Below are 27,191 nucleotides of genomic sequence, written 5' to 3' on the forward strand. Positions count from 1 at the left end.
TTACTCTCAGAGAAAGAGCTGACACTAGATAAGGCTTTCAGCGTGGCAGTATCGTACGAAGCAGCAGCAAGGGGAGCTGCGGAAATACAACAAAAGCCACAGGAATACGGCACCCACGAAATGACACGGGGATTTGCAAAATGTTATCGCTGCGGCAGAACAAACCATGACCAGAAGGACTGCTGGTCCAAGGACAAAATATGCAGGCAATGCGGAAAGATGGGACACATTGCACGAGTTTGCAGGTCTGGGAAGAAGATCAACGACAACAAAAAGGCTACTAAGGAACCGTACAGTAAAGTACAAAAGATGACGGACAGTAGTTCCGAAGACCGGATGAGCGATAGTGAATCCGGGAACAGGAGACTAAGCTGTCTCAAACTTCACAACGTAATCGCAAAAGAGGATCGCCGAACCATTTGGGTCACCCTCACGATAGCAGGGTCCCAAGTCAAAATGGAACTGGATACAGGATCAGCTCTAACCGTCATGAATCGACGAGACTGTGAGCGGCTATTCTCACACATACCCTTGAGAGAGACATCCATTGTCTTGAGGACGTATACGGGGCAAAAAGTATACCCCAGAGGAAAAATAAGGGTGCCTGTCGAATACAACGGCAAGAAAATACGGAAATTGTATCTCTACATTCTGCAAGATGGTGGACCACCGTTATTGGGACGTGAATGGATCAGAAGGATAAGTTTAGACTGGCACTCCATTCAGGCACTGACGGTGGCTGGTAAAAAGGATGACGATGTCACTCCTGGACGATTGTCAACAATCTTAGCTGACGCCAAAGAGGTATTTCAACAAGAACTGGCACTCTTAAAGGCGTAACCGCCTCGATAAAAATAGAGGAGAATGCAATTCCCAAGTTTTTCAAAGCAAGACCGGTACCATATGCAATTCGCCCAGCCGTCGAGGCAGAGCTGGAGAATCTGGAGAATGCAGGCGTGTTATCTAAGGTAGACTGGAGCGAGTGGGCGACACCCATCGTTCCTGTCATGAAGAAAATGTTAAACAATAAGTCTGAGGAGCCAAGGAAGGTTCGCATCTGTGGGGACTTTAAGGTGACGGTGAACCCAGTCCTTCACACAGTACAATATCCTCTTCCAAGGATAGAAGATATCTTCGCCTCACTATCTGGAGGGAAGCGTTTTACAAAAATTGACCTGGCACAAGCATATTTGCAGATGGAGGTTGAAGAATCCTCTAGGAAGTATCTCACGATAAACACTCGCAAAGGTCTTTACCAGTATAATCGACTGGTATTCGGAGTAGCATCAGCTCCGGCGATATGGCAAAGAGCGATGGAACAAGTCCTGCAAGGGATTCCGGGGACTCAGTGTTACTTGGACGACATCCTAGTGACAGGTGAAGATGACAGTGAACACCTTGCCAACCTAGAGCAGGTGCTCACTAGACTACGTGAACATGGGCTACGAGCCAATCGCCCCAAGTGCGAGTTTTTTAAGAAACAGATATCGTATTGTGGTCACGTGATTGATGAAGAGGGGTTGCATAAGTCCCCTGACAAAATTGAAGCGGTAGTTAAGGCTCCAGCGCCTGAAAATGTGTCGCAACTGAGGTCATTCCTCGGATTGGTGAATTACTACCATAAGTTTTTGCCGAATTTGTCCACAATTCTGCATCCACTGAACGCCCTACTACGAACGGGAGTAGCATGGAAATGGAGCGATGAATGTAAGCGGGCCTTTCAGAAGAGTAAGGACCTAATCACTTCAAGAGAAGTATTGGCTCACTACAACCCATCACTACCGATAAGATTGGCGTGTGATGCGTCTCCCTACGGCATTGGGGCGGTACTGACACACAAATTCCTTGATGGTTCAGAGAGGCCGATAGCTTTTGCGTCACGCTCGTTAACTTCAGCCAAGCATAACTACGCCCAGATCGACAGAGAGGCCCTCAGCCTGGTGTGGGGGGTGAAGAAGTTCAATCACTACCTGCACGGTCAGAAATTTACTCTACTAACTGATCATCAACCTCTCATCTCCATTTTCAACCCTCAGAAGGGCGTACCGATAATGACGGCACAACGGCTACAGAGGTGGTCCCTTTTCCTAGGGGCACACCAATATGACATCGAGCACAAAGGAACTAAACAGCATGGGAATGCTAATGGATTGTCGCGCCTACCATTGCCGACGGTGGAAGAAGAACTGGCAGTGGATCCAGTGGAGTTATTCCACTCGACTATAGTCGAATGTCTCCCTGTGACAAATGCAAACATAGAAAAGGAAACATGAAATGACCCGACACTCTCCTGGGTCTATGATTTAACGGTGAAGGGATGGCCAGCACATGGCGAACCACTGCTGCCAGCATTCTCACCGAGAAGAGAACAGCTGTCAGTGTGCAGAGGAGCCTTGATGTGTGGATCCAGAGTAGTAATTCCACCCAAATTGAAGGATAGAGTGCTCAATGAGCTTCATGAGGGTCATCTGGGAGGGGTAAAAATGAAGAACTTAGCCAGAGCGTTTGTGTGGTGGCCGGGAATCGATAGAGAAATCGAAGAGATGACCAAGAGCTGTACAGGATGCCAGAAGGTCCAAAACGCCCCACCACAAGCCCCTCTACATCCATGGGAGTGGCCCTCATCGCCATGGCAAAGGGTGCACATTGATTTTGCTGGTCCCTTTATGGACTCGATATTTTTAATTGCGGTGGATGCACATTCAAAGTGGCCAGAGGTAATAAAAATGTCCTCAACCACCACACAAAAAACTATCACAGTCTTACGAACCATATTCGCCAGGAATGGGCTGCCTGAACAGATTTGCTCTGACAATGGACCACAGTTTGTGTCTGAAGAGATCCGGAGGTTCATAAAGAACAATGGTGTTAAGCATTACACATCCGCCCCATATCATCCAGCCACTAATGGATTGGCCGAGCGGTTTGTTCAAACATTCAAGAAGGCTATCAAGGCAATGTGTAATGAAGATATACCCCTACAACACAAGGTGGATAACTTCTTGTTTGCCTACCGGAATGCGACACATGCGGTTACCAACCAAACTCCAGCCATGATGTTCTTCAATCGAAGACTACAATGCCGCTTGGATTTGGTTAAGCCAAACGTCAGAAGAGATGTGGAGAACAGGCAGTTTCAGACTATGAATGAAAGGCCGACCAGGAGTTTTAAGATAGGTCAACCAGTTTTGGCCCGGGACTACCGCACAGAGAAATGGCAGCCAGGAACGATCTGTACACGGCAAGGACCTCTAATGTATACCGTGGACGTTGGGGAGAGCATTGTAAGACGCCATGCTGACCAGATTCTAGAGTCACTGGAAAACGTCAACTCCACACCACGATCTGATACACCTGACGATGAAACCGAAGTACCAATTGCATCTACCGCAGAATCGGTGATATTGGAAGCAGACGAACCAAACAACGACATTGATCCCGACTCAACCTTGCCAGAAGAACCTGATATCCCAAAGAGGCGTTATCCAGACAGAATCAGGAAGCCTCCTCAAAGACTGAACTTATAATTGCTTAACCTCAACCAATGTATCTATCAACCGTAATTGTAATTGTAATTAGTTATTATTTAGTTGTTAAATGAATGTTATGTACGGTTTATCTAAAAGGGGAGGAGTTGTTGTGTATGTACCTTTAAGGGAATAACTGGTCTCAGACTGCAGTACCGGCAGTGACCACCCCTGTATAAAAGGCCCTAGCAGGCTTCTGTAATTTCAGTTTCCAAGTTGTCTCCATTCAGTAAAGACTTGTTATAATCAACTCCTGCAGTCCGTGTCTCAATTATACATGGACATAATACATCCCCTCATCCCCGGGATTAACCGAGTGAACCTTCTTTGTACTGACTCGAGAGCAAGTATGTCTTTTCTTAACTATGGACACCAAAACTGTACGCAGTATTCCAGGTGCGGTCTCACCAATACCTTGTACAACTGAAGCAATACCTCCCTATTGTTATATTCTATCCCCCTAGCAATGAAAGCCAACATTCCATTGGCCTTCTTAATCACTTGCTGCACCTGCATACTAACCTTTTGAGTTTCGTGCACCAGGACCCCCAGATCCCTTTGTACTTCAGTACTTTCCAGTTTCTTGCCATTAAGATAATGGGCCAGAAATTCCAGGCCAGAAGCGTGAGTACGGTCGGCTTACTCACGCTTCTGGCCGTTGGAAATGCCGGCGTTCAGCATGAACAGCGCATGCGGGGAACGCCGGCATTTCCAGACCTCGAGCGCGTGCGACTGCACAGGCAGCGCTTGCGCAGTGAACTTCGTGGATTTCATTCATGAAATCCGTGAGGTTAAGTCCTTAGAAGTTACACTTGAAAAAAGCAAGTGTAAAGTTGTTCATTGGCTGCAGAGGAAGATATATTTTATCGTGGAGCTTTTGAAATGCAGTATTTTTGTTTGGGAAAGGGAGGGAAGTTATTTTAAGAAATTTTAAGTAAGTTTAAAAGTTTAAATTTTTTTTTTTAAAAGGGTTTTCAGAACGGTAGGTAGAAGGAGCAATTGTGGCTGTGTGAATGGAATGTGAGAATGAGTTATGTATGTATGTCCACATATATTCCTTTACGTATATGTATGTATGTTTTATATTCCTTTACTAATGTGTATGAATGTATGTTTTTAATTATGATTTTCCAATAAGTTACTTTCTCTGAAAGTCATAATTAAATAATACATTCATACACATAAGTAAAGGAATATATACATAACACGCAAAGGAATATATACAGACATACATACTTTCAGAAGCTCCACGATAAGAAATATCTTCCTCCGCAGCCTCTGTAGCAACTGTACCCATGCTTTTTTCATGTGTAAGTTGTAATGACTGGACCTCACTGAAAGCATTAATGAAAGCGGCGAATTATACTGCGCACGCGCTGCCTGTGCAGTCGCACGCGTTCTGCCTCTGAACTCCTTCGTTCAGAGGACAGGAAATGCCGGTTTTCCCCACATGCACTGTGCATGCTGAAAACCGGCATTTCATCCGGCCAGATGCGTAAGTACCCCGACCGTACTAGCGCATTTGGAAGGGAATTATTGGGCCAACATTTTACATGTCAATAAAATAAAAAATTTAACAATTGCACGACTTGCCCCCTCGCATCTGCGACTGAGGGTCCAAGGAGGTGCATTGCGCAAGAGGTCATCATCGGACGTATCCTCACACTGTTCCCTTTGGGGAACTGTATGAAGTGGTGGAAGGATTTATGGCCGTGATTAACGCTCATTCCGTGACCGTGACCATCTTTGAACCAGCCATTAGGGTGGTTAGTCCTATGGCGGGAGGGTTTTACGGGCTCCCACAACCCATCTGAGGGGGGGGGGGGCCACCAACTCCCACGGACGCAAGTATCCCGCTGGATGTCCACCCAGACTTTAAAGTTGGAGCTCCGACTCCACTTGCCGGGACTGTCTGGAGTGGGGTTCAAAACCCTACTCCTTCTGGCCCAGCGGCGGGGATGCTTACTGCTACGCAAAAGGCCCACTCCGCACAAAAGGTGACACCCATACGTTTCCTGCGCCTTTTCCCTCCCCGTGACTGGAGCCCTATGCTGCCATTTCACGTTGCTAATCGGATTGGGCCTTTGTCATAGCGGTAGGATCCCCGCCGCTGGGCCAGATCAGGGTAGGGTTTCGAACCCCGCTCCAGACAGTCCCGGCAAGTGGAGTCGGAGCTCCGGCTCTAAATTCTGGGTTGACATCCAGTGGGATATTTGCGTCCGTGGGTGTGGGTGGCCCCCCCTCCTTGTATAGCTTGTGGGAGCCCGTAAAACCCTCCCGCCATAGGACTAACCGCCCTAATGGCTGGTTCAAAGATGGTTACGGTCACGGAATGAGCGTTAATCACGGCCATAAATCCTTCCACCACTTCATACAGTTCCCCAAAGGGAACAGTGTGAAGACACGTATGACGACGACATTGCTAAATAAATAAATGGAATTAAAAAAATTCTTTTAGGGCTTTTAAAAGTCTTTAAATTGCTTTAATTCTCTTTAAAACTACTTCAGATTACTCAAAATAATGTAAACATTTAAAAAAGTTTATAAAAGTTACCAAAATCTTAAAAAAACTTCCAAAAACCTATTTAAACTGCTGCTTTGCATGTAAAAAAGCAAAGCAGCTTGACAGAAACATTGGGGGCGTGTCCAGTGAAACTGAGACCTCAAGGGGCGTGTCTCACTTACACTGCACGCTCCTGGCTCCGCGCTGGCTGCACTCCTGGGCGGCGTGACGTCATACGCTGCCCGGGATTCTTCTTTCAGTTTCTGCAAGTGCAGGCGTCCCTGGAGCTGATCGGCAGGAGCGCGGGGTAAGTGCAAATACGGGGCTTGCATGCGCTGCAAGCCCCGTTCTGGAATTTCTGGCCCAATAACTTGCTCTACGATTTTTCCTGCCAAAGTGCATAACCTCACACTTTCCAGTATTGTATTCCATCTGCCAAATCTCTGCCCACTTACTTAGCCTGTCTATGTCCCCTTGCAGGTTTTTTATGTCCTCCTCACTCACTACTTTCCCTCCCATCTTAGTATCATCTGCAAACTTTGATATGTTACACTCGGTCCCCTCCTCCAAATCGTTAATATAGATTGTAAAGAGTTGGGGACCCAGCACTGACCCCTGCGGAACACCACTAGTTACTGATTGCCAGTCTGAGAATGAACCATTTATCCCAACTCTCTGCCTTCTGTTAGATAGCCAATCCTCTATCCATGCCAGAATATTATCCCCAATCCCGTGATTTTTTATCTTAAGCAATAATCTTTTGTGTGGCACCTTGTCAAATGCCTTTTGGAAGTCTAAATACACTACGTCCACTGGTTCCCCTTTATCCACCCTATATGTTACTTCCTCAAAGAACTCCAGCAAATTTGTCAAACATGACTTCCCCTTCATAAAACCATGCTGACTTTGTCCTATTAAATTATGATTATCCAAATGTCCTGTTACTGTCTCCTTAATAATGGACTCTAAAATTTTACCTACCACAGATGTTAGGCTAACCGGTCTATAGTTTCCAGCCTTCTGTCTACTGCCCTTTTTAAATAAGGGTGTTACATTAGCAGTTTTCCAGTCTGCCGGGACCTTTGCCGAGTCCAGGGAGTTTTGGAAAATTATTACCAATGCATCCACAATCCCTACCGACACTTCCCTCAAGACCCTAGGATGTAAGCCATCAGGTCCAGGTGATTTATCCGCCTTGAGTCCCATTATTTTACCGAGTACCACTTCCTTAGTGATTTTGATCGTGTTTAGCTCCTCCCCCCCTTTAGCCCCTTGTTTGTCCAGTGTTGGGATATTCTTAGTGTCTTCTACTGTAAAGACTGATATAAAATATTCATTCAGTGTTTTTGCCATCTCCATATTTCCCACCATTAATTTCCTGGTCTCATCCTCTAAGGGACCAACATTTACTTTAGCCACCCTTTTTCTTTTTATATAACTATAAAAACTCTTACTATCTGTTTTTATATTTTTTGCTAATTTACTTTCATAATCTATCTTCCCTTTCTTAATCAATCTTTTTGTTATTTTTTGCTGTCTTTTAAAGTTTTCCCAACCCTCTATCCTCCCACTAGATTTGGCGACCTTATATGCCCTTGTTTTTAGTCAAATACTATCGTTAATTTCTTTACTTAGCCACGGATGGCTGTCTTTTCTTTTACACCCTTTTCTTCTCAGTGGAATATATTTTTTTTGGAAGTTGTAAAATAACTCCTTAAATGTACACCACTGATCATGTATCGTCTTACCCTTTAATCTATTTTCCCAATCCACTCTACTCAATTCCGCTCTCATACCTTCATAGTCTCCTTTATTCAAGCTTAGCACGCTTGTTTGAGATCCAACCTTCTCACCCTCTAATTGAATATGGAATTCAACCATGTTACGGTCACTCATTCCAAGGGGATCCTTTACTAGGACATTTTTAATTAATCCTGTCTCGTTACACAGGACCAGATCTAAGGTTGCTTGCCCCCTGGTCGGTTCAGTTACATACTGCTCAAGAAACCCATCCCTAATACACTCAATGAACTCATCCTCAAGGCAGCCCTGCCCAATTTGATTTGTCCAATTAATATGATAGTTAAAATCCCCCATAATTATAGATGTTCCCTTATTACAAGCCTCAACTATTTCCTGATTGATACTCCGTCCAACAGAGTTGCCACTGTTCAGAGGCCTATAGACTACGCCCACTAGTGTTTTTTTCCCCTTATTATCAATCCAAGATACAGATCAAAATCGGTCCAACCTACCCAGCATGCATAAACATATAGGTGAAGAACCTCCAGACGTGAGCCCTATGTCCAGGATGATAGACCAGAGGACTCTTCATGTAGTCTGGGTGATAGGTCTGTAGAACCCACTTATTTAGCATGGCTCCATAGCAGATAAATATAATAATCTGAAAAAGAAATATCATTGAGAACTTTAGCATTCCACTCACTCATTCTGCTCACACAGAAAACCTCTACAAATTAAACCAGCAGTTTATAAAACTCAGGTAAAAAGAGACATGACAAATTGATAAGAGTAGGACAATAACTTTGTAAAAATAAATTGAAACAAAATTAAAAGAAAAAATTTGCAGTATCACTGGATTATTTTCCTTTGTGAGTTACTTTATATATTTACATTTTTCTTCATCCCATGCACCACTCTCTGAGATTTGCTCTGAGGCCTCACCCATTACTATTTTGTAAACTGAATGTTCTGTACACTGCGTCCACAAATGGACCTGTTTGCAGGACAATCTCTGTCCAGGGGCTTCTGCACACACTTCCCCTGGCAACATGGACTGTTCGTATGGCCATTGTGGTTGGAGGAGGAAGGGCAGTAAGATTGGAGGGACCTGCAGCTGCTGGGAGAAATGGGCGGAGGATGGGAGGGTGCCCGAGGCCTTAGTTCACATGTGTCTACAGGACCAGAACATCAGACCTACAAGTTAAGTGAGGAGCAGTGTGACAGGCAGCTCCGTTTCACCAGGGAGGCTGTGACAGAGCTTATCTCCATTGACTTCAATGCTGATGGGCTCAATTGGCAATTTCCTGCCTGCTCAGATAGAGTAAAAAAGAGCAGGGAGTTCTCCCTATGTTTTAGCCAACATTCCTACCTCAACCAGCATTGCCAAAAACAGCTTAACCAGTCAACCATCTCATTTGCTGCTTGTGGAACCTTGCTGTGCCCACATTGGCTGCCGCATTCCCCTATATAAAAACATTGGAGGTCATTTTGACTTTGGGAAATAGTGTAAAACGGGCAATATCGGCTCGGCCGCTATTCAATGTAAATGAAAATCAGGAGAGTTGTGCAACTGGTAGCTAAATCACTATCGGCCATTTTATGCTATCATCCAAAGTCAAAATTAACCTTGGTGAATGAACTTCCAAATAAATCCATTGGTTGTAAAGCACTTTGGGATGTCCTGAGGACACAATGACATGCTTTGTAAGACCAAGTTCTTTCTTTACTTCTGCATCTCCTCACATTGTTACAGCAATTCATTGTCAGGAAAAAAAACTGCATCACAATTCCATTTATCCTGTTCTAGTTAGGTACTTAATTTAGTCAGCAAATAATTTCAATAAAATATTAACTAAATTTTAATCAGTGAGGTCAATTCAACAAAATATGCAGCCAAAACAATGACACTTTTTAATGAAGGATTAAAGCGCTGTTCAATAAAAATCCAGTGAATCTCTTTTGTGCCGTTCACATGCCAGGGATAGAGGCAGTGGGATTTCTGAGTGGTTGACTTTGTTGTTTTCTTCCTATTTATTTTAATTCTTCTGTTCCACTTTTAATGACTCACACTTCATTTAATGCAGCCTCTAGTTTGTTGTCTGCCCATGTTAACAGTAATATCTGTTATTCTTATACCAAAATAGTTTTTCCAATTTAAGAATAAAAAGAACTTGATAGGATAAACTCAGTGATGCCACACTGCAAGCGAGAGAGCCTCATTGAAAGGGAACATGGATTGAAGACGGAGCTACAACTTTATCCCTGATTCTCCGACCTATGCTCCCTTTGAGTGCAGTCCCACACTCTAATAGCAATAGATGTGTCAACAACATGTCAGTACTGTAAAGTAAATATGGCATTTATCAAGAGATAGACCTGTTTTTATTTAAAATTCTTGTACTAGAATATTTTCTGGCTCCACAGTCACAGCTTCAATGACCTTAGAGTGCTGACAGGTGTAGGGAGATTCCAAAGTCCTTGGGTTGGCCAAGATTTCAGCTGATATACTGAAATGCCAAAACAACCCCTAATATTAAAATTATTAACGCTGCTCAAATGTCAGTGATGATTTTACTATTGTAATATTAATCCTGCACTATAAACTAAACTCTTAAAATCAGTTTTACATTAAAAAACTGTAATGTTGTTTGGCCTGTCTTCCAATTTTCTCCCATTTTCCCTCCTTTTCCACAGCAGCACAGTAACTCTGTAGAGATGACAACAAAATCTATCAGACATTTAGCCACTGGACATTTCACTCAGACTTCTTTGCCAACAGTCTGTTCATTAGAACAGGGGAAAAAAATGATTGTAAGACAAGTTGTTGGCAGGAACCTGGCCCTATTTACATTATTTGTAACCAATCTATATATGAAAAAAACTCTTAAAAGGGAATTCCAGTCCTTTAATCACACTATCTTACCTGATTGATTGGCAGTTACTAACCACCATTATAAAGCGGTTACCAACAAACAGCTGTGTGTGTGGGAAGAGGAGGATTCTCCCAGGACGTCACTCTTGTATGGCTCTGTGATGAGAGCACTTATATAATCAACCACAGGCTGATTTCTCACATATAATTGCCTTTTGGTATGGATCTTAGGATTGTATGAAATGATGGCAAAAGGCGAAGGGGTTGAGACTGGTCTTCGCCAGTTGCGAATCAGCAGCCCGTTTTACACCATTTTCTTTTCCTATGAGTCCATTTCGCGCTACCGGGAAAGACTAATTTCACCCCTACCTCATAAATTTTGTATTTAAAGCATGGGTGGATTTTTTACTTTACATACAGAATAGCGAGAAGATTACAAGAATTTATAGCAATGCCCTTTTGGAGTTATTTCCTGGAGTTTGCTGTTATCAGTTTTGAGCTTAGAATGCAAGAGTGACTATAAGGAACAAAGACAGAACCAATTTTTTGGCAGAACTGTACCAAACCTGATATTGACCTGAACGATCGTGAGGACTGTCATGAAGAGAGGCGGTGGGCAACCTCGATACTGGCTGTAGTACCAGCGCCTGTCCACCTCACACGGCAGGATTTCGTATGCTACATGCCTCACCAAACGTTTGTAGAAAGTAAGGCCAGGTTCGTCGAGCAAGAATTCACGTGGCAGGTTCCTGTGTCCATTGGATATCGCTCGTCGGAAGCTGCTTGAGCGCTTGCTGCTCATCTGCAACAAGAGATGAAGGGGGCCTGTGAAAATAGCGGACACAAAATCACAAAGAAACATCAGAAAAATCAGCACCAGACTGACGTGCAGGCACGCATGCACACACCAGACTGACGCACGCATGTGCAGAGCAGACTGACGCACGCATGCGCATTGCAGACTGACACACGCACTTGCACAGCAGGCTGACACACACAGACACACATCAGATTAAGGCACACACACCAGACTGACACACACACACATGCACACCAGACTGATGCACTCATGTACACAGCAGACTGACATACTTATGTGCACACCAGGCATGCGCACAGCATACCGACACATAAACACACACGTGCATACCAGACTGACATGTGCATGCACTCACCAGACTGTTGTTCATGTGTGCTAATCAGGCTGACACCCACATGAACACGTAAATGCCAGATCAATACACAAATGTACACATGCAGATGCAAACCAGATTAATGCAAACATCTGTTTAACTCTCATCCCCCCCCCCCACCCCCACACATGCGTAAACACACACATACTCCAAACCAATATTGGAAATATTTTCTGAGTAGAACTTTTCTAGACTCATCTGAATTAGCTTTTCATTTGACAGAAACTATTAATCAAACTCTCCACTGGCCCAAGGTATCAACATCAACCAGGAGCACTGAGCAGGACCACATGTTCCACCACCGCCTCTTATCCTGACAGCCAATGCTTCCCTCATACATACTGCACAGGGAGCATGGACTTAGGGTGTTGGCCTAAACCTACTTCATGACACATCAATCAGCTCAATCTCTGAACAGTGTGGCTAGTTTTGCTATTCAGAGAATGAGTGGATGCCAAATTGGTAACAATCAGAACAGACTTAAGCAGTTTAAGTAAAGGGGAAAAGTTAAATATTGGGATTCTGTTGGTTTAAGAAGAGTAAAACAAGGTTACACTGCAGTAGGAGTAAATTGGCACAGCAGGCAGTGGAAACCAGTGACTCATTTGGCTGTAAACAAACACAGTATAAAAAGACCAGTGCTAGTGCGCGCAAGCACTGAGTGCGAGTCAGCAGAGAGTGCTGTGAGTTTGGGTAAGTGTGAGTTAGGGTAAGTGGGGTGTTAGGTGCTCTTTTCAAACTTTAACTCTGTGGGTTGTAGTTAATAAGGCCTTTCTGGTGCAGAGTAACTGTTGGTAAACCATTCAACTGGTGTAATTAGAGGGATTGATTTAATTTAAATCCAATTAATTAAAGGGGATACTAGCATCTAAAATCGGGCAGAGGGTGTCCATAACTAACAATAAAAAATTTAATTAATTACATAGAATGGCGCAGGTGATGTGTTACTGTTGCGAGATGTGGGAGCCGGTGGACCCCATTGAGGCTCACGGTGATTACGTCTGTGACAAGTGTCTGCTGCTACAGGAACTCCAGCTCCATGTTGATGAGCTGGAGTCTGAGCTTCAGACACTGCGACACATCAGGGAGGGGGAGAAGTACCTGGACTCTGTGTTTCAGGAGGTGGTCACACCTATGAAGTTAATTAATTCAGATGTAGCCCATGGTCAGGGACAGGATGGTGTGACTATGAGTGAGGCAGGTACAGGGATCCAGGAGGTAGTGTTGGAGGAGCCGCAGCCCTTGCTCTTGTCCAACCGGTTCGAGGTTCTTACTCCCTGTGAGGACAGGAGCAGGGACTGCAGGGAGGATGAGCAACCTAGCCACAGCACCGTGGAATGGGGGGCCATTCAAGAGGGGGGAGTAAATAGAAATGTTGTAGTGGTAGGGGATAGTATTATTAGGGGGATAGATAGAGTTCTCTGCAGCCGAGAGCGAGAGTCCCGAAGGCTGTGTTGCCTACCCGGTGCCAGGGTTAAGGACATCTCCTCTGGGCTGGAAAGAAACTTGCAGTGGGAGGGGGTGGATCCAGTTGTCATGGTCCATGTTGGTACAAACGACGTAGATAGGACTAGGAAGCCAGTTCTGTTAAAGGAGTTTGAGCAGCTAGGGGTCAAATTAAAAAACAGAACCTCAAGGGTAATAATCTCTGGATTATTACCTGAGCCACGAGCGAATTTGGCTAGGACAAATAAAATTAGAGAGTTAAATGCATGGCTCAAAGACTGGTGTGGGAGAAATGGGTTTTGCTTCCTGGGACACTGGCACCAGTACTGGGGCAGGAGGGAGCTGTTCCGTTGGGACGGGCTTCACTTGGCCAGTGCTGGGACTAGAGACCTGGCGGATCATATAACTAGGGCTCTAGAGAGGGCTTTAAACTAACTAGTGGGGAGGAGGTTCCTAGAGAGCAAATAATAAAAATGACAACAGAGAAGGTCACAGACTTAGGTAGCAGTGGGGAAATTAAAAACCAGAGCGTGTCAGGAAGGGGCAGAAGGTATGGAGTAAAAGGTAAAGTAATAAAAAGGGCAAAAGCAGGAACTAAGTGTCACAAAACATATTTGAAAGTTCTCTATCTGAATGCACGTAGCATTCGTAACAAAATAGACGAGTTAATGGCACAAATAACTACATATGTGTATGATCTTGTGGCCATTACAGAAACATGGCTGCAGGAGGACAATGCCTGGGAATTAAACATACCAGGTTATTTAACGATCAGGAAGGACAGGCAGGAAGGAAGGGGAGGTGGGGTGGCTATGTTAATAAAGGAAGGAATCACTGTAATACAGAGAAATGATATTGGGTCAAAAGATCAGGATAATGAGACAGTTTGGGTGGAGATAAGGAATAATAAGGGGGAAAAAACATTAGTGGGTGTAGTCTATAGGCCTCCAAACAGTTGCAACTCTGTTGGACGGAGTATCAATCAGGAAATAGTTGAGGCTTGTAATAAGGGAACATCTATAATTATGGGGGATTTTAACTATCATATTAATTGGACAAATCAAATTGGGCAGGGCTGCCTTGAGGATGAGTTCATTGAGTGTATTAGGGATGGGTTTCTTGAGCAGTATGTAACTGAACCGACCAGGGGGCAAGCAACCTTAGATCTGGTCCTGTGTAACGAGACAGGATTAATTAAAAATGTCCTAGTAAAGGATCCCCTTGGAATGAGTGACCGTAACATGGTTGAATTCCATATTCAATTAGAGGGTGAGAAGGTTGGATCTCAAACAAGCGTGCTAAGCTTGAATAAAGGAGACTATGAAGGTATGAGAGCGGAATTGAGTAGAGTGGATTGGGAAAATAGATTAAAGGGTAAGACGATACATGATCAGTGGTGTACATTTAAGGAGTTATTTTACAACTTCCAAAAAAAATATATTCCACTGAGAAGAAAAGGGTGTAAAAGAAAAGACAGCCATCCGTGGCTAAGTAAAGAAATTAACGATAGTATTCGACTAAAAACAAGGGCATATAAGGTCGCCAAATCTAGTGGGAGGATAGAGGGTTGGGAAAACTTTAAAAGACAGCAAAAAATAACAAAAAGATTGATTAAGAAAGGGAAGATAGATTATGAAAGTAAATTAGCAAAAAATATAAAAACAGATAGTAAGAGTTTTTATAGTTATATAAAAAGAAAAAGGGTGGCTAAAGTAAATGTTGGTCCCTTAGAGGATGAGACCAGGAAATTAATGGTGGGAAATATGGAGATGGCAAAAACACTGAATGAATATTTTATATCAGTCTTTACAGTAGAAGACACTAAGAATATCCCAACACTGGACAAACAAGGGGCTAAAGGGGGGGAGGAGCTAAACACGATCAAAATCACTAAGGAAGTGGTACTCGGTAAAATAATGGGACTCAAGGCGGATAAATCACCTGGACCTGATGGCTTACATCCTAGGGTCTTGAGGGAAGTGTCGGTAGGGATTGTGGATGCATTGGTAATAATTTTCCAAAACTCCCTGGACTCGGCAAAGGTCCCGGCAGACTGGAAAACTGCTAATGTAACACCCTTATTTAAAAAGGGCAGTAGACAGAAGGCTGGAAACTATAGACCGGTTAGCCTAACATCTGTGGTAGGTAAAATTTTGGAGTCCATTATTAAGGAGACAGTAACAGGACATTTGGATAATCATAATTTAATAGGACAAAGTCAGCATGGTTTTATGAAGGGGAAGTCATGTTTGACAAATTTGCTGGAGTTCTTTGAGGAAGTAACATATAGGGTGGATAAAGGGGAACCAGTGGACGTAGTGTATTTAGACTTCCAAAAGGCATTTGACAAGGTGCCACACAAAAGATTATTGCTTAAGATAAAAAATCACGGGATTGGGGATAATATTCTGGCATGGATAGAGGATTGGCTATCTAACAGAAGGCAGAGAGTTGGGATAAATGGTTCATTCTCAGACTGGCAATCAGTAACTAGTGGTGTTCCGCAGGAGTCAGTGCTGGGTCCCCAACTCTTTACAATCTATATTAACGATTTGGAGGAGGGGACCGAGTGTAACATATCAAAGTTTGCAGATGATACTAAGATGGGAGGGAAAGTAGTGAGTGAGGAGGACATAAAAAACCTGCAAGGGGACATAGACAGGCTAAGTAAGTGGGCAGAGATTTGGCAGATGGAATACAATACACTTTGGCAGGAAAAATCGTAGGGCAAGTTATTATCTTAATGGCAAGAAACTGGAAAGTACTGAAGTACAAAGGGATCTGGGGGTCCTGGTGCACGAAACTCAAAAGGTTAGTATGCAGGTGCAGCAAGTGATTAAGAAGGCCAATGGAATGTTGGCTTTCATTGCTAGGGGGATAGAATATAAAAATAGGGAGGTATTGCTTCAGTTGTACAAGGTATTGGTGAGACCGCACCTGGAATACTGCATACAGTTTTGGTGTCCATACTTAAGAAAAGACATACTTGCTCTCGAGTCAGTACAAAGAAGGTTCACTCGGTTAATCCCGGGGATGAGGGGATGGACATATGAGGAGAGGTTGAGTAGATTGGGACTCTACTCATTGGAGTTCAGAAGAATGAGAGGCGATCTTATTGAAACATATAAGATTGTGAAGGGGTTGGATCGGGTGGATGCGGGGAGGATGTTCCCGATGATGGGTGAAACTAGAACTAGGGGGCATAGTCTTAGAATAAGGGGCTGCTCTTTCAAAACTGAGATGAGGAGGAACTACTTCACTCAGAGGGTGGTAGGTCCATGGAATATGCTGCCCCAAAAAGCTGTAGAAGCTACATCATTACATAAATTTAAAACAGAAATAGACAGTTTCCTAGAAGTAAAGGGAATTAAGGGTTACGGGGAGCGGGCAGGAATTTGGACATGAGTCTAGGTTCGGATCGGACATGGCCCTGTGGGTAGCGGAGCGGGCCCAGGGGCCATGTAGCCTGATCCTACTCCTATTTCGTGTGTCTAATTCTGTTAGATTCAGGAGATGGTTCTGTGATAGTAGATTGGCGGTTAGGATCAGATCAGCCATGATCTTATTGAATGGCGGAGCAGGCTCGAGGGGCCGATTGGCCTACTCCTGCTCCTATTTCTTATGTTCTTATGTTCAGACAATTTCACAATTATGAGTTTCGTAAACAAGTGGAGAGGGACTCATTTGGATGCCATGTATTACTGTTGTTAAAACTTCCCTATTCTTTCTGTTCAACATCTCATAGGGTTGCAGAAGTCTTTCATAGGGATAAGGCCTCATTACCTAGAGATAATACAAATAATCTTTGACAGCTGGAGTTACCAACAGAGAGACGGCTAAATCCTTGCTTCAAGAGTCAAGCTAGCCAAATTGAGGCACGAGATTGTCTCTTGAGTGGGGAAGTTTCTTTACACTTTTCCACAATTTCCTTTAACATCCACGTTTGATCCCAAGGTCTTGGAGGAAAACATAAACATAATCATGATAGCTTCATACTGGCCAAGAAACATTTGGTTCTCAAACACCTTGGCCCCGATTTTCTGCCAGCCGTCGGGCGGGTTTTCAGGCAGGCGGGGGCCGAAAATCGCAGAATTAGGGGGCTGTGACCCCCCCCCCGCCTGATTCCCTGCCCCGTCCGACTTTCGGACCACCGTTTGTCTGCGAACCGACTCAGTCCCGCCCACCGCTGGCGGGACTGGCCGTCGGGACCCTAATCAGCAATTATTGGCATGTTTAATGCCATTTTCACAGAAATCACAGAAACCCCACAGTGCAGATAGAGGCCATTTCGGCCCATCGAGCCTGCACCGACACATGTCCCACCCAATCCCCATAACCCCTACACCAACACCAACACATATCCCACCCTATCCCCATAACCCCACGTATTTAATCCCCCCTAACACTAAGGGTCAATTTATCATAGCCAATCAACCTAACCCGCACATCTTTGGACTGTGGGAGGAAACCAGAGCACCCGGAGGAAACCCACGCAAACACGGGGAGAATGTGCAAACTCCACACAGACAGTCACCCGAGGCCGGATTCGAACCCGGGTCCCTGGTGCTGTGAGGCAACAGTGCTAACCACTATGCCACCGTGCTGCCCGTAGGGGCCCTTGCTATTTTCAAGGGTTCCCCATGCTAAACACGCCTGCGGGGAACCCCGCTGATGAAACCTGGCGTGAAGCATCCCAGCTTGCTTGCTCTCAGCTGCAGGTCATTCGGGAAAGCTGAGATTTAAACGGAGAGCATTTGCATGTTGAAGGACCTTGCTGTTGCAGGCTTGGGGTTACTTGTTCAAGGCTTAGGCACAGCTGTGGAAGGATGGAGCCTCACACACTTCTCCAATGTGAGCTCCTGGGATGCCCCTCTCACCACCCTCACTCAGCGCTTCCTCAGCGGAGGCATCTAGCAGAAGCATGGGACGCCTTTTTCTCCTGCCCTTCTTGCCATTAGAGGATCTCCAGCAGCAGAGGCGGCAGCAGCAGAACCAGGAACAGCAGGATCAGAAACAGGAGCACCAGGCTGCTGCTCACTCACCTGAAGTTGCACAGGCCAGAAGGGGCTAGCGCTTGGAAGTGGCTTGAGAGCACCTTGCTGCACATTAGGGGGCCATGGGGACCCGTATCTGCACTGGCAGTCCTGCTAAGAAGGACTTCCATGAAGGTCTGGTTTCTCTGTTCACTAGATGACCATCGCTCCTCAAGAGATGTCATTCTCTTATGAGCACTCACCATGTTTTCCATACCATGACGACTTATCTCCTCCATGGAGGTTGCCAACCTTTCCATGGGGATGCGTTCATGCGCCAATGACTCCACAAAGGCTCGGCTCATGGTCGCTATGGACTCCTCCATTCGCTCCACACTCGCAGCGACCCTGGAGACAAAGCCTGCCAGAGACTCCTGCATCTGTGCATGGAGATCCATCACATCTTCTCTTGCGGATGGACCCAGAGGCAGAGGGTCGACATGCAGCGCAGCTGAGCTGAGCTGGCAGAGTCCTGCACCCTCCGACGAGGACTCTCCACTGCTGTCCCTGTCTCCAGAATCTGCTGAGGCTCACTTGTGAGCTGTGAAACACCAGGTGACAACACTACTCTATGTCCCGAAGGTCCCCCCGAGGTGTGAGTGTCTGCGCTGGTGCTGGGTGCGCTTACTTCTGCTGATGCTGCGCCCTCAGAGGTTGGAGCTTCCTCTGAGGAGTCTGGCTGCACAGCCTCTTCCTCCTCCACAGTGAGGACGGGGGCTCTGGATGGTACTGTGGGGGAGTAAAGGAAAGGGTTAGGGATGTAATGCCAAGGTTCTTCTGGTGACTCCCAGCGAGTTGGCATCTGCTGACACCTGCATCCATGCAGCCTTGGTGTCAGTGGGAGGCCTCTTCCTCCCTGACCTAGGGAAGAGGACCTCCCTGTGGGCCCTAACCCCATCCAATAATGCCTGCAGTGAAGCTTCGGCGAATTTGGAGGCAGCTCGGGGTCTGGCACTGGCCACAGCTGCTGTAGGCTCCTCTGCCATCCTGCATGGTTCGTTTGGAAGCCTTCAGAGGATGCAGTGCTTGCTGTGGACCTTGAAAGCACCATGAATGATGACATCATACTGTGGGGCTTTCTGACTGGAAATGGACAATTAGCAAGGCTGCCCACACGCTGGAACTTAATTGGCCACTTGAGGGAAAATTGCGTGCAGTTGGCTGACCCAGTTTTTTCGGGTCGGAACCCCACATTCGGGGAACCCGCCCATTTCCCGCACAATCCACAAAATCGGGCCCCTTGAATTGGAACACCAGATTGTATGCACACAAGAACTCTATTCTTTCTGATGTAGGGCTAGATATGCTCAATGCTTTTCAAAGCCTCCATTTAATTGGTTGGATCTTGAGAGGATTATAGTTAGACAAGGGTTCCTGCTTCCTTAAGTTGCAGATATCTTATGGTGTCACACAGGGCATACTAAGTCAAACTGTTATTTGCAAATGTCAGAATAACAAACACAACCCTCCAGGGTGTCACATTCCAGCTCTCCTTACATAACTGCAATCATTAGCTGCTCAGCGTCTATCAACCATGTTTTTGAGGATTCATGTGGTAGCTTTCACTATCTATCACCTGCCGCTGGCAAGAAATTCAGTTGGAGAGCATCCAATGGTTTCCAGCTTGCAAATTAAACTGCCAGTAAAGCCATTCTGGGATCTGAATTTTACTTTATACTAGCTATTGTCAGAAAATTGTAAACCAAAGTCTCTTGTGATTTTAAGTTTCTTACTTAGAACTGTATGCTATTATTTATGCTCACAGGATTAGTGGGCTTAATATTCCGTTGGCAGCACCACCTTGTATTATTAGCACTTGGATGGGATAGTCTAATGCACACAGACCACAAACAGTGGTCTTTTGATTTTGGAGTCAGATCAGCTGGGAGTTTTCAGGCCAGAATTTGAATTTTTGGTGACAGCGTAACTCTGGAGAGTTCAGATCTACGGCAGGACGTGATGAACAAACTGGGGGTCCTTTTTAATTGGGCTATCTGGGTGGAATCTCCCGTTGCAGGAGCCGCCCAGTTTTCATTCCATTGGTTTTGTCCAAGTGGCAAAGTTGAAAGTGTCCCCTTGTGGGGTCGATTTTAAGTTTGGCCGGACTTTGGATGGGCAGCGGGCGGTGCGATCACGCCACCCGCCCGATGTCCCTGCCGAGAGACCTGAACCATTTTGAGGGCCCGGCCTCAGTTCGGTTGCTCCAGTGATCCAGTCCAGACAGGGAGGTGGAAATTCCAGCGGCTCTGATGCGGAACTGCTGGAAATGTTATCCCTGGGAGGGGAGGAGGCAATCGGCGGTGAGGGTGGGCGCAGACAGGCAGGAGCGCACCGTAAGATATTTGTGGGGCCAGTAGGAGAAGTCACGTTCCACAAAAATAAAATAAAATAAAAACTTTTCTTAAGCAGCCTGCAGAGTCCCTTTAAATACCACTGGTCAGGCCGCTCAATGCCTGCTATCAATGGGTACTGCACACACTCTACCAATTGGTACCTAAAAATTGGGTTGAGGTCCTATATACATCATAGGACTCTGATATGCATATTGTAATGAAGCTCCCACAGGCGGGCGTATGAGCTGCCCTACTCAGGACCCTAAATAAGATGATGGCAAGTGGCTCGTGAGCATAAACGGGGCGGCAAGGTCATTGCTGCGATTTTGAGGCCACTACTGTCCCGTTTACACCAGGAAAAGCGAGTTAATAGTGCTCCCCTGGTGTAGTAAAGAATGAGGTAGACCCAAGTCATTAAGCATCAGACCTGGACCCCCGCACAACCCCCCCACCCACCACCTACCAAAAAAAAAATGTCATTAATGATGTACAGTATAGTCACTTATAGAACTGCCTCTATACCACTGTCCATTTATAAGTAAAGTTTGGCTGGTTGAGAAATAAAATGTATCTCATATTCTTTAAATTTGGCATGATGCAGCAGGAAAAGTTAGGGTAACATCATGAAGCTACCTGCAAAGCTTTTCTCTGACAATATCTGCAAGGTAGTTACATTGAGTATTTTACATGATTTCACAACGCATTACTATCTTAATCTGACAACCTAAACTGACACGCATTATGGTGTTACAGTGCTCTGTGCCAGCGCAATATTAAGTCACACTGTTTCCCATCTCTCTTTTATGAATATACAAACATACAAAATTGACGGGCAGGAAAAGACCAGCTGGTCCATCAAGCCTGTCCCACACTCATGATGGCCAAAGCATGATGACTAAACCCTTCCTCCCTCCCTCTCCCCCCACCCCCTCCCCACAAATTTTTGATAATTCTTTTGTATTGGTTTATCCATTCTTCAGAAAGACTGACTGGTGTAGTGGGTTAGCACATTGTCCTTTCACCTCTGGGACTCGAGTCTGAATCCAGACCAGACTAATGGGATGAAATGAGAACTATTTCTTATAAAGGAGGATAGTTTCTGATCCTTGCTGATCTACAGGGAGGATAGTTTCTGATCTGTGTGGATCCAGTGTACAAGGAGAATAGTCTCTGATCCCTGCTGATCTACAGGGAGGATAATCTCTGATTCCTGTGGATTCAGTGTACAAGGAGGATAGTCTCTAATCCCTGCTGATCTAAAGGGAGGATAGTTTCTGATCCCTGCTGGTCCAGTGTACAAGGAGGAAAGTCTCGGATCCTTGTTAATCAAGTCCCACTCCAGAGACATGAGCACAAAATCTAGGCCGACACTGCAATGCAGTACTGAGGGAGTGCTGCACTGTCGGAGGTGGCGTCTTTAGGATGAGACGTTAAAACCGAGGCCACATCTGCCCTCTCAGGTGGACGTAAAAGATCCCATGGCATGATTTCAAAGAAGAGCAGGGAAGTTCTTTCTGGACAATATTTATCCCTCTGTTATCACTAAAACAGATTATCTGGTCATTATCGCATTGCTGTTTGTGGGACCTTTCTGTGTGCAAATTGGCTGCCGCATTTCTGACAATACAACAGGGACTACACTTCAGAAGTATTTAATTGGTGGTAAAGTCCTCTGGGACGTCCTGTCGTAAATGGCGCTATATAAATCCAAGTCCTTTCACTGTCAGTATGGTATGTAGAATCCTAGCAATGCTGATATACTGGTGGGAGGAGTAGATTTTGTTTCTGCAGGTCTTCCAGGGTAGAATATGATTATTTTAATGGGGAATGAATGCTCTCTACTTTTTGTCACTTCTTGAACCCTGGTTGTTGTTTCTATGTTCACAAAAATATCACCTACAACCTAAATATTCCACACGCTAATAGCACGCAATGTAGAAAATGTGAGTTCTGCGGCCCCCCTCTGTGTTGAATCCTTTCAAAACCAAAACAGCTTTAATAAGAGTGCTGAAATAAAATTCATCTGCTATTTTTGCAGGGAGGAGAGAGGAAAGTAAGGAGCAGGTTTACATGGTTATGATGAATCCAGCAGGGGGTGGGGGAGAGTAATCACTCAGCTCATTCAGTATGTGCCTTATCAACACACTTTCTAATTAGCTTGCCAGTATTTCCATGGCAACAGCCCACGGCTCTGCAGCTGTAACTATGGAAATCACGCCTGATCAATTGGAACACATGCTCTGAACTGATGCACTTAAATTATCTCTAGCATGATAATTGATGTCTGCATGCATCCACTTTCTTCAGCCTTTACAATATTGGTATATACCAGAAACACGTAAATACAGAGGTTGGCATGCAGTTAACACCCTGGGGGAGTCTGCAGTCAAATCAAATTCTCCTGTACAATCAGACAGTTAAAGACAGCAGGCTTCAGTTATGGTGAAATGCTCTGATCTGCCTCAATATGTTCCTCTATGTATTTGTTTTAACAAATCTATAATTATTTACAAAACACATTTACAAATTCATGAAAACTAACGAACATAGGAGAATATAAGTCCAGAGGTCAGTTTTCATTATTTTATATCATCTTCCTATGCTCCACAATAAACCACAGGTTGTGGGGAGACAACAAGGGGACTTGGGCATCGATAGACCAGAGTGACTTCAGCACAAGCACACCCTCCCTCCTTGTGTGGAACAAATTTGCCTCTTCTCAACCTCTGCCCTTCAACAGGTCTCATCAGGTTTGGAACTCACTCTTTGGAAAAATGGCAAATGCCTGCCCATGTAGCACCAGGCCACAGCACAGTGTATTGGAGCCTTAGTGCACTGGGTCTTCCTGCCTGTTAATGCTAGGCGGCTAACTGTTGAATCTTGAATTCATTATGTTACTGAGGGAGAACACTGCTGGCAGGCGCATTATATGGTGTATAAAATCATGGGTAGATGGGTGAATTATAGATGTAAATGTTGTATTATGTTTAAAGGGCATTATGTTTCAGTTTAGTTAAAATAAAACTGCTTACATCAGAGGCCTCTTGTACAAATTGCCATCACATGTAAGACATCACTCTATACTTGCAGGGCTCGTAGATAAATATGATTGGATAGTCAATCGAAATCTACACGGTGTGGTGTATGTAACCTGTTCCACCTTAAGAGAATTTAAGCCTGTTCCACCTTAAGAGATGTACTACTTTCTCTGGCTGCTGTATACGTAATACCGGTGGTGACCACCGGTATATAAGTACTGTGTAGTGATATTGCTGTTAGTATAGCCCTGACCTCCAACTAGTAAAGACCTGTTGAAACGTTATTCTTGTAGTCTGTGTCAGTAATTAATCTTAAATACAACTAGAACACACAGACTTAACACACGGTGTACATAATTAAAGGAACATTTGCTAGTAAATGATTGCCGAGTCTTCCCAATGGTGGGTTTTGGCAAATCCATCAAGTTTGCTTGGGGGTTGCCCCGGCTGCACAAGGCTCGCCTAGCGGGAGCCAGTGGCACTATCAGCACAAACCCAATTCAAAAACAGCTTATGAGAGAGACAGAAATAGAGATAAAGGGGGGCGATTTTAGCCCTGCAGGTAAAATGCCCCGGTGAATTAACCGATGAATTCCCACCTGCTTTGCGCCAATCCTAATTTTAACCTACTCTTCTGAGCAGGTGGCAAAGGCACCCACCTGAACCTGGCGGTGTCCATCTTTAAATGTGCATATTGGGGTCGGATGACGTCATTAGGCCCTGACTACAATTTCTTTCTTTCTTTACAGCAATGTTTTTATTGGATCACGCAGCTAAATAAGGGATGTCGGATGCCACCAATTTTCCTGAGCCTTCAGCCTGCCTCTACTGGCCATAATGTAGCCTTTGGCTTGCTGGCCTTCATGGACCTTCGTCATATAGAAATTCAGAGCTGAAATTGCAAGCCACCGCGACCAGCACAAAACCTCACCAGAGATAAGTGAGGGTTGCAGAATCTGGGCTGCAATGTTGTAGCCTTTTCTCTGACCCATGCTTGCAATGGCAGTGGAGCCTCACAATTCCTGCCATTTGAAGTAATGAATCCAACTTTGAGAGAACTCTGCATTTGCTTTATTGTTGCTTCCAATGGTCTGAAATCCATACTGCAGCAGAGTCAGCTTCCTGGAGCACCAGTGCCTGAAGAAGCTCAGGGTCACCAGGGAGGCTGCAACAGAGGTTTGCCATCTGGTCCATGAAGACCTGCAGGGACAGTCAACTATCTACAATACACGACCGGTGGCAGTAACAGTAATCACTGCCCTTAACTTTCATGTCACAGAAAACATCTCAGTTTTCAGCCACTTTGCCATGTTCTGTTCCTTCAAGGAGGTAACTGAAGCCTTGTATTGCCGAGCATCTCACTGCATGCACCTCAGCAAGAACTAGGAGGAGACCAGCCACTGTAAGCAGAGAGGGTTTCATTATCTAGCTCTTTCACTGAGCACTGCAATTGGACCCTAACATTTCCTTTTGGCCATATTTTCAATCACAGAATGGCTATTTTGCTTCTCTGTTTAGTTTTAGCTGTATATTGCATATGTTTTATTTATTTTGTTTTTTGACAACTAACATTTTATTTTCTATGCAATAAAAACAACAGGCTGTAAGGTATAGTAATACTGAATTAATATTATTAAGATGTGCAGTGCATGTGTTTTGCTAGTACTTTGCCCCTTATGTGTTGTGATTTTCTCCGTACTGCTTATGGACAGCTAACTGAAAAGAATTACATAGAAATATATTCCCTTTTCCTTCAATCTCTTATCTACCCTTTTATTAAATGATGAGGTAGTCTTTGCTTCAATCACTAACTCCAGGAGTGCATTCCAGCTTCCCAACCCTCTGTGTAAAAATGTTTCTTCTGCTCTCTGTCCTAAATCCCTTACCTTTAATCTTGTATTTATGTAACCTCATTCTAGATTCCTCAACCACTGGAAACAGTCTGTTTCAATCTACTCTGTCCCATTACATTGGTTACATTGGTAACCCTTCAGTCTTCTGTCAGAACTTCCATATCCGAGGGTTCTTGAAGGATTGTAGTCAGAGCCTCTGTTATTTCGTCTCTGATTCCCTCAGCATTTTTCCATCAGGGCCCAGTGCCTTTTACATTTTGAGCCACACCAATTTTTCAGTACTAAAAGAAAGAAAAAAATTGCATTCAAATAGTGCCTTTCACAATCTCAGTACGTCCCAAAGCATTTTACAGCCAATTAAGTACTTTTGAAGTGTAGTCACTGTTGTAATGTAGGAAATGCAGCAGCCAATTTGCACACAGCAAGCTCCCACAAACAGCAATGTAATAATGACCAGATAATCTGGCTGGAATTTTCTGTATCTGGGCGAGTCAGGTGCGGGCAGTCACCGTGGCAGGTCGCGACCCCGTTCCTCATTCCATCCCGCGCCTGAGATCGACTTTCCGTTTAAGGCAGCCCTGCACGTTCCCCGGCCCTACTAAATGGTGCGGGTCTGATGACGTCATTGATGACACATCTTCAGCTGGGATATTTAAAGAAGCCATGGCCACATTGCATTTGAAGGTTCATCTAGGATTGTGCAGGCACTGCACTGGGCCATTGGAGAGTTAGAAAGACTAGCAAACATGACTGCACAGAGGCAGAGGGCTGCACCCAGGTTCGCGAATGACTCCCTCCATATGCTTGTGGAATGAGCGAGAGCATGCAGGGAGGTCCTCTTCCCTTCTGATGGGCGGAAAAAACCTCCCGAGCAGACCAAAGGAGCCTGGCTGAAGATAGCAGAGGAGGTCAACAGCAGGGATGTTGTTAGGAGGACTTGGGTGCAGTACCCGAAAAGTTTCAATGATCTTGTTAGATCAGGAAAGGTGAGTGCAAAGCCACATTCAATTTCATCCTGCTGTGCCTCTCATCACATCCCCATCACTCTGCCTTCCCAACCCTACTCCTGCACATCCTCACTCACACTAACATATCTTGCACATCCACTCATCCCTCTCTCTCTATCTACATTATCACATCCCCATCTGACTAGCCACCCCTCACACTCACCCTCATCCTAATTCAATCATACCAACTAACAACACACAAGGAGGCCATTTGGCTTTGGCACCCCACTCCATCATAGTCTCCCTCTAAAGGTGTAACCCATCCATTCCTTATACTCATTCCATCACTCTCACTCAACCTTCTCTTCTTTCCCTCCTTGCAGGAGAAGAGAGCCCACAATAAGAGGGAGAGGGAGAGAACCGGAGGTGGCCCTCCATCATTGGCCACCTTAGCAGCAGAGGAGGTCACCCTGGAAGTATCAGGAGTCACAGAGCAGCTGGAGGTGGGAGATGGAGAGAAGGGGACATCTCAGCAACCTGGTGACAGAATTACATCTCATACAGCCACATGGCATACAGCAGTCACTCATATGGGGACTGACGTCACCAGCCAATGAATGTTCATCATGTGTATAATGGTATCTGCACCCAGCACCAGCGCAGATACGCACACCTGGGTGGGTGCCACGTGAGATAGAGTAGT

The 27,191-nt window shown here is 45.0% G+C and overlaps 1 protein-coding gene across 2 annotated transcripts in view; it reads right to left on the minus strand.

The window, feature by feature from the left end:
- rhbdl1 (rhomboid, veinlet-like 1 (Drosophila)) overlaps positions 1-27,191 on the minus strand; it is a 300,633-nt gene that overhangs the window by 131,398 nt on the left and 142,044 nt on the right. For both annotated transcript variants that reach the window (XM_086000695.1, XM_086000694.1), the window contains 2 exons: positions 11,223-11,447; positions 8,286-8,434 (listed from right to left, as the gene is read on the minus strand). In XM_086000695.1, the coding sequence (XP_085856821.1) occupies positions 8,286-8,434; positions 11,223-11,447 (374 nt within the window). The remainder of the gene's footprint in view (positions 1-8,285; positions 8,435-11,222; positions 11,448-27,191) is intronic.

Source organism: Somniosus microcephalus, chromosome 11 (genome assembly GCF_052327205.1).
Source record: "Somniosus microcephalus isolate GS21.2 chromosome 11, FLI_Smic_1.0, whole genome shotgun sequence".
NCBI lineage: Eukaryota > Metazoa > Chordata > Chondrichthyes > Squaliformes > Somniosidae > Somniosus > Somniosus microcephalus.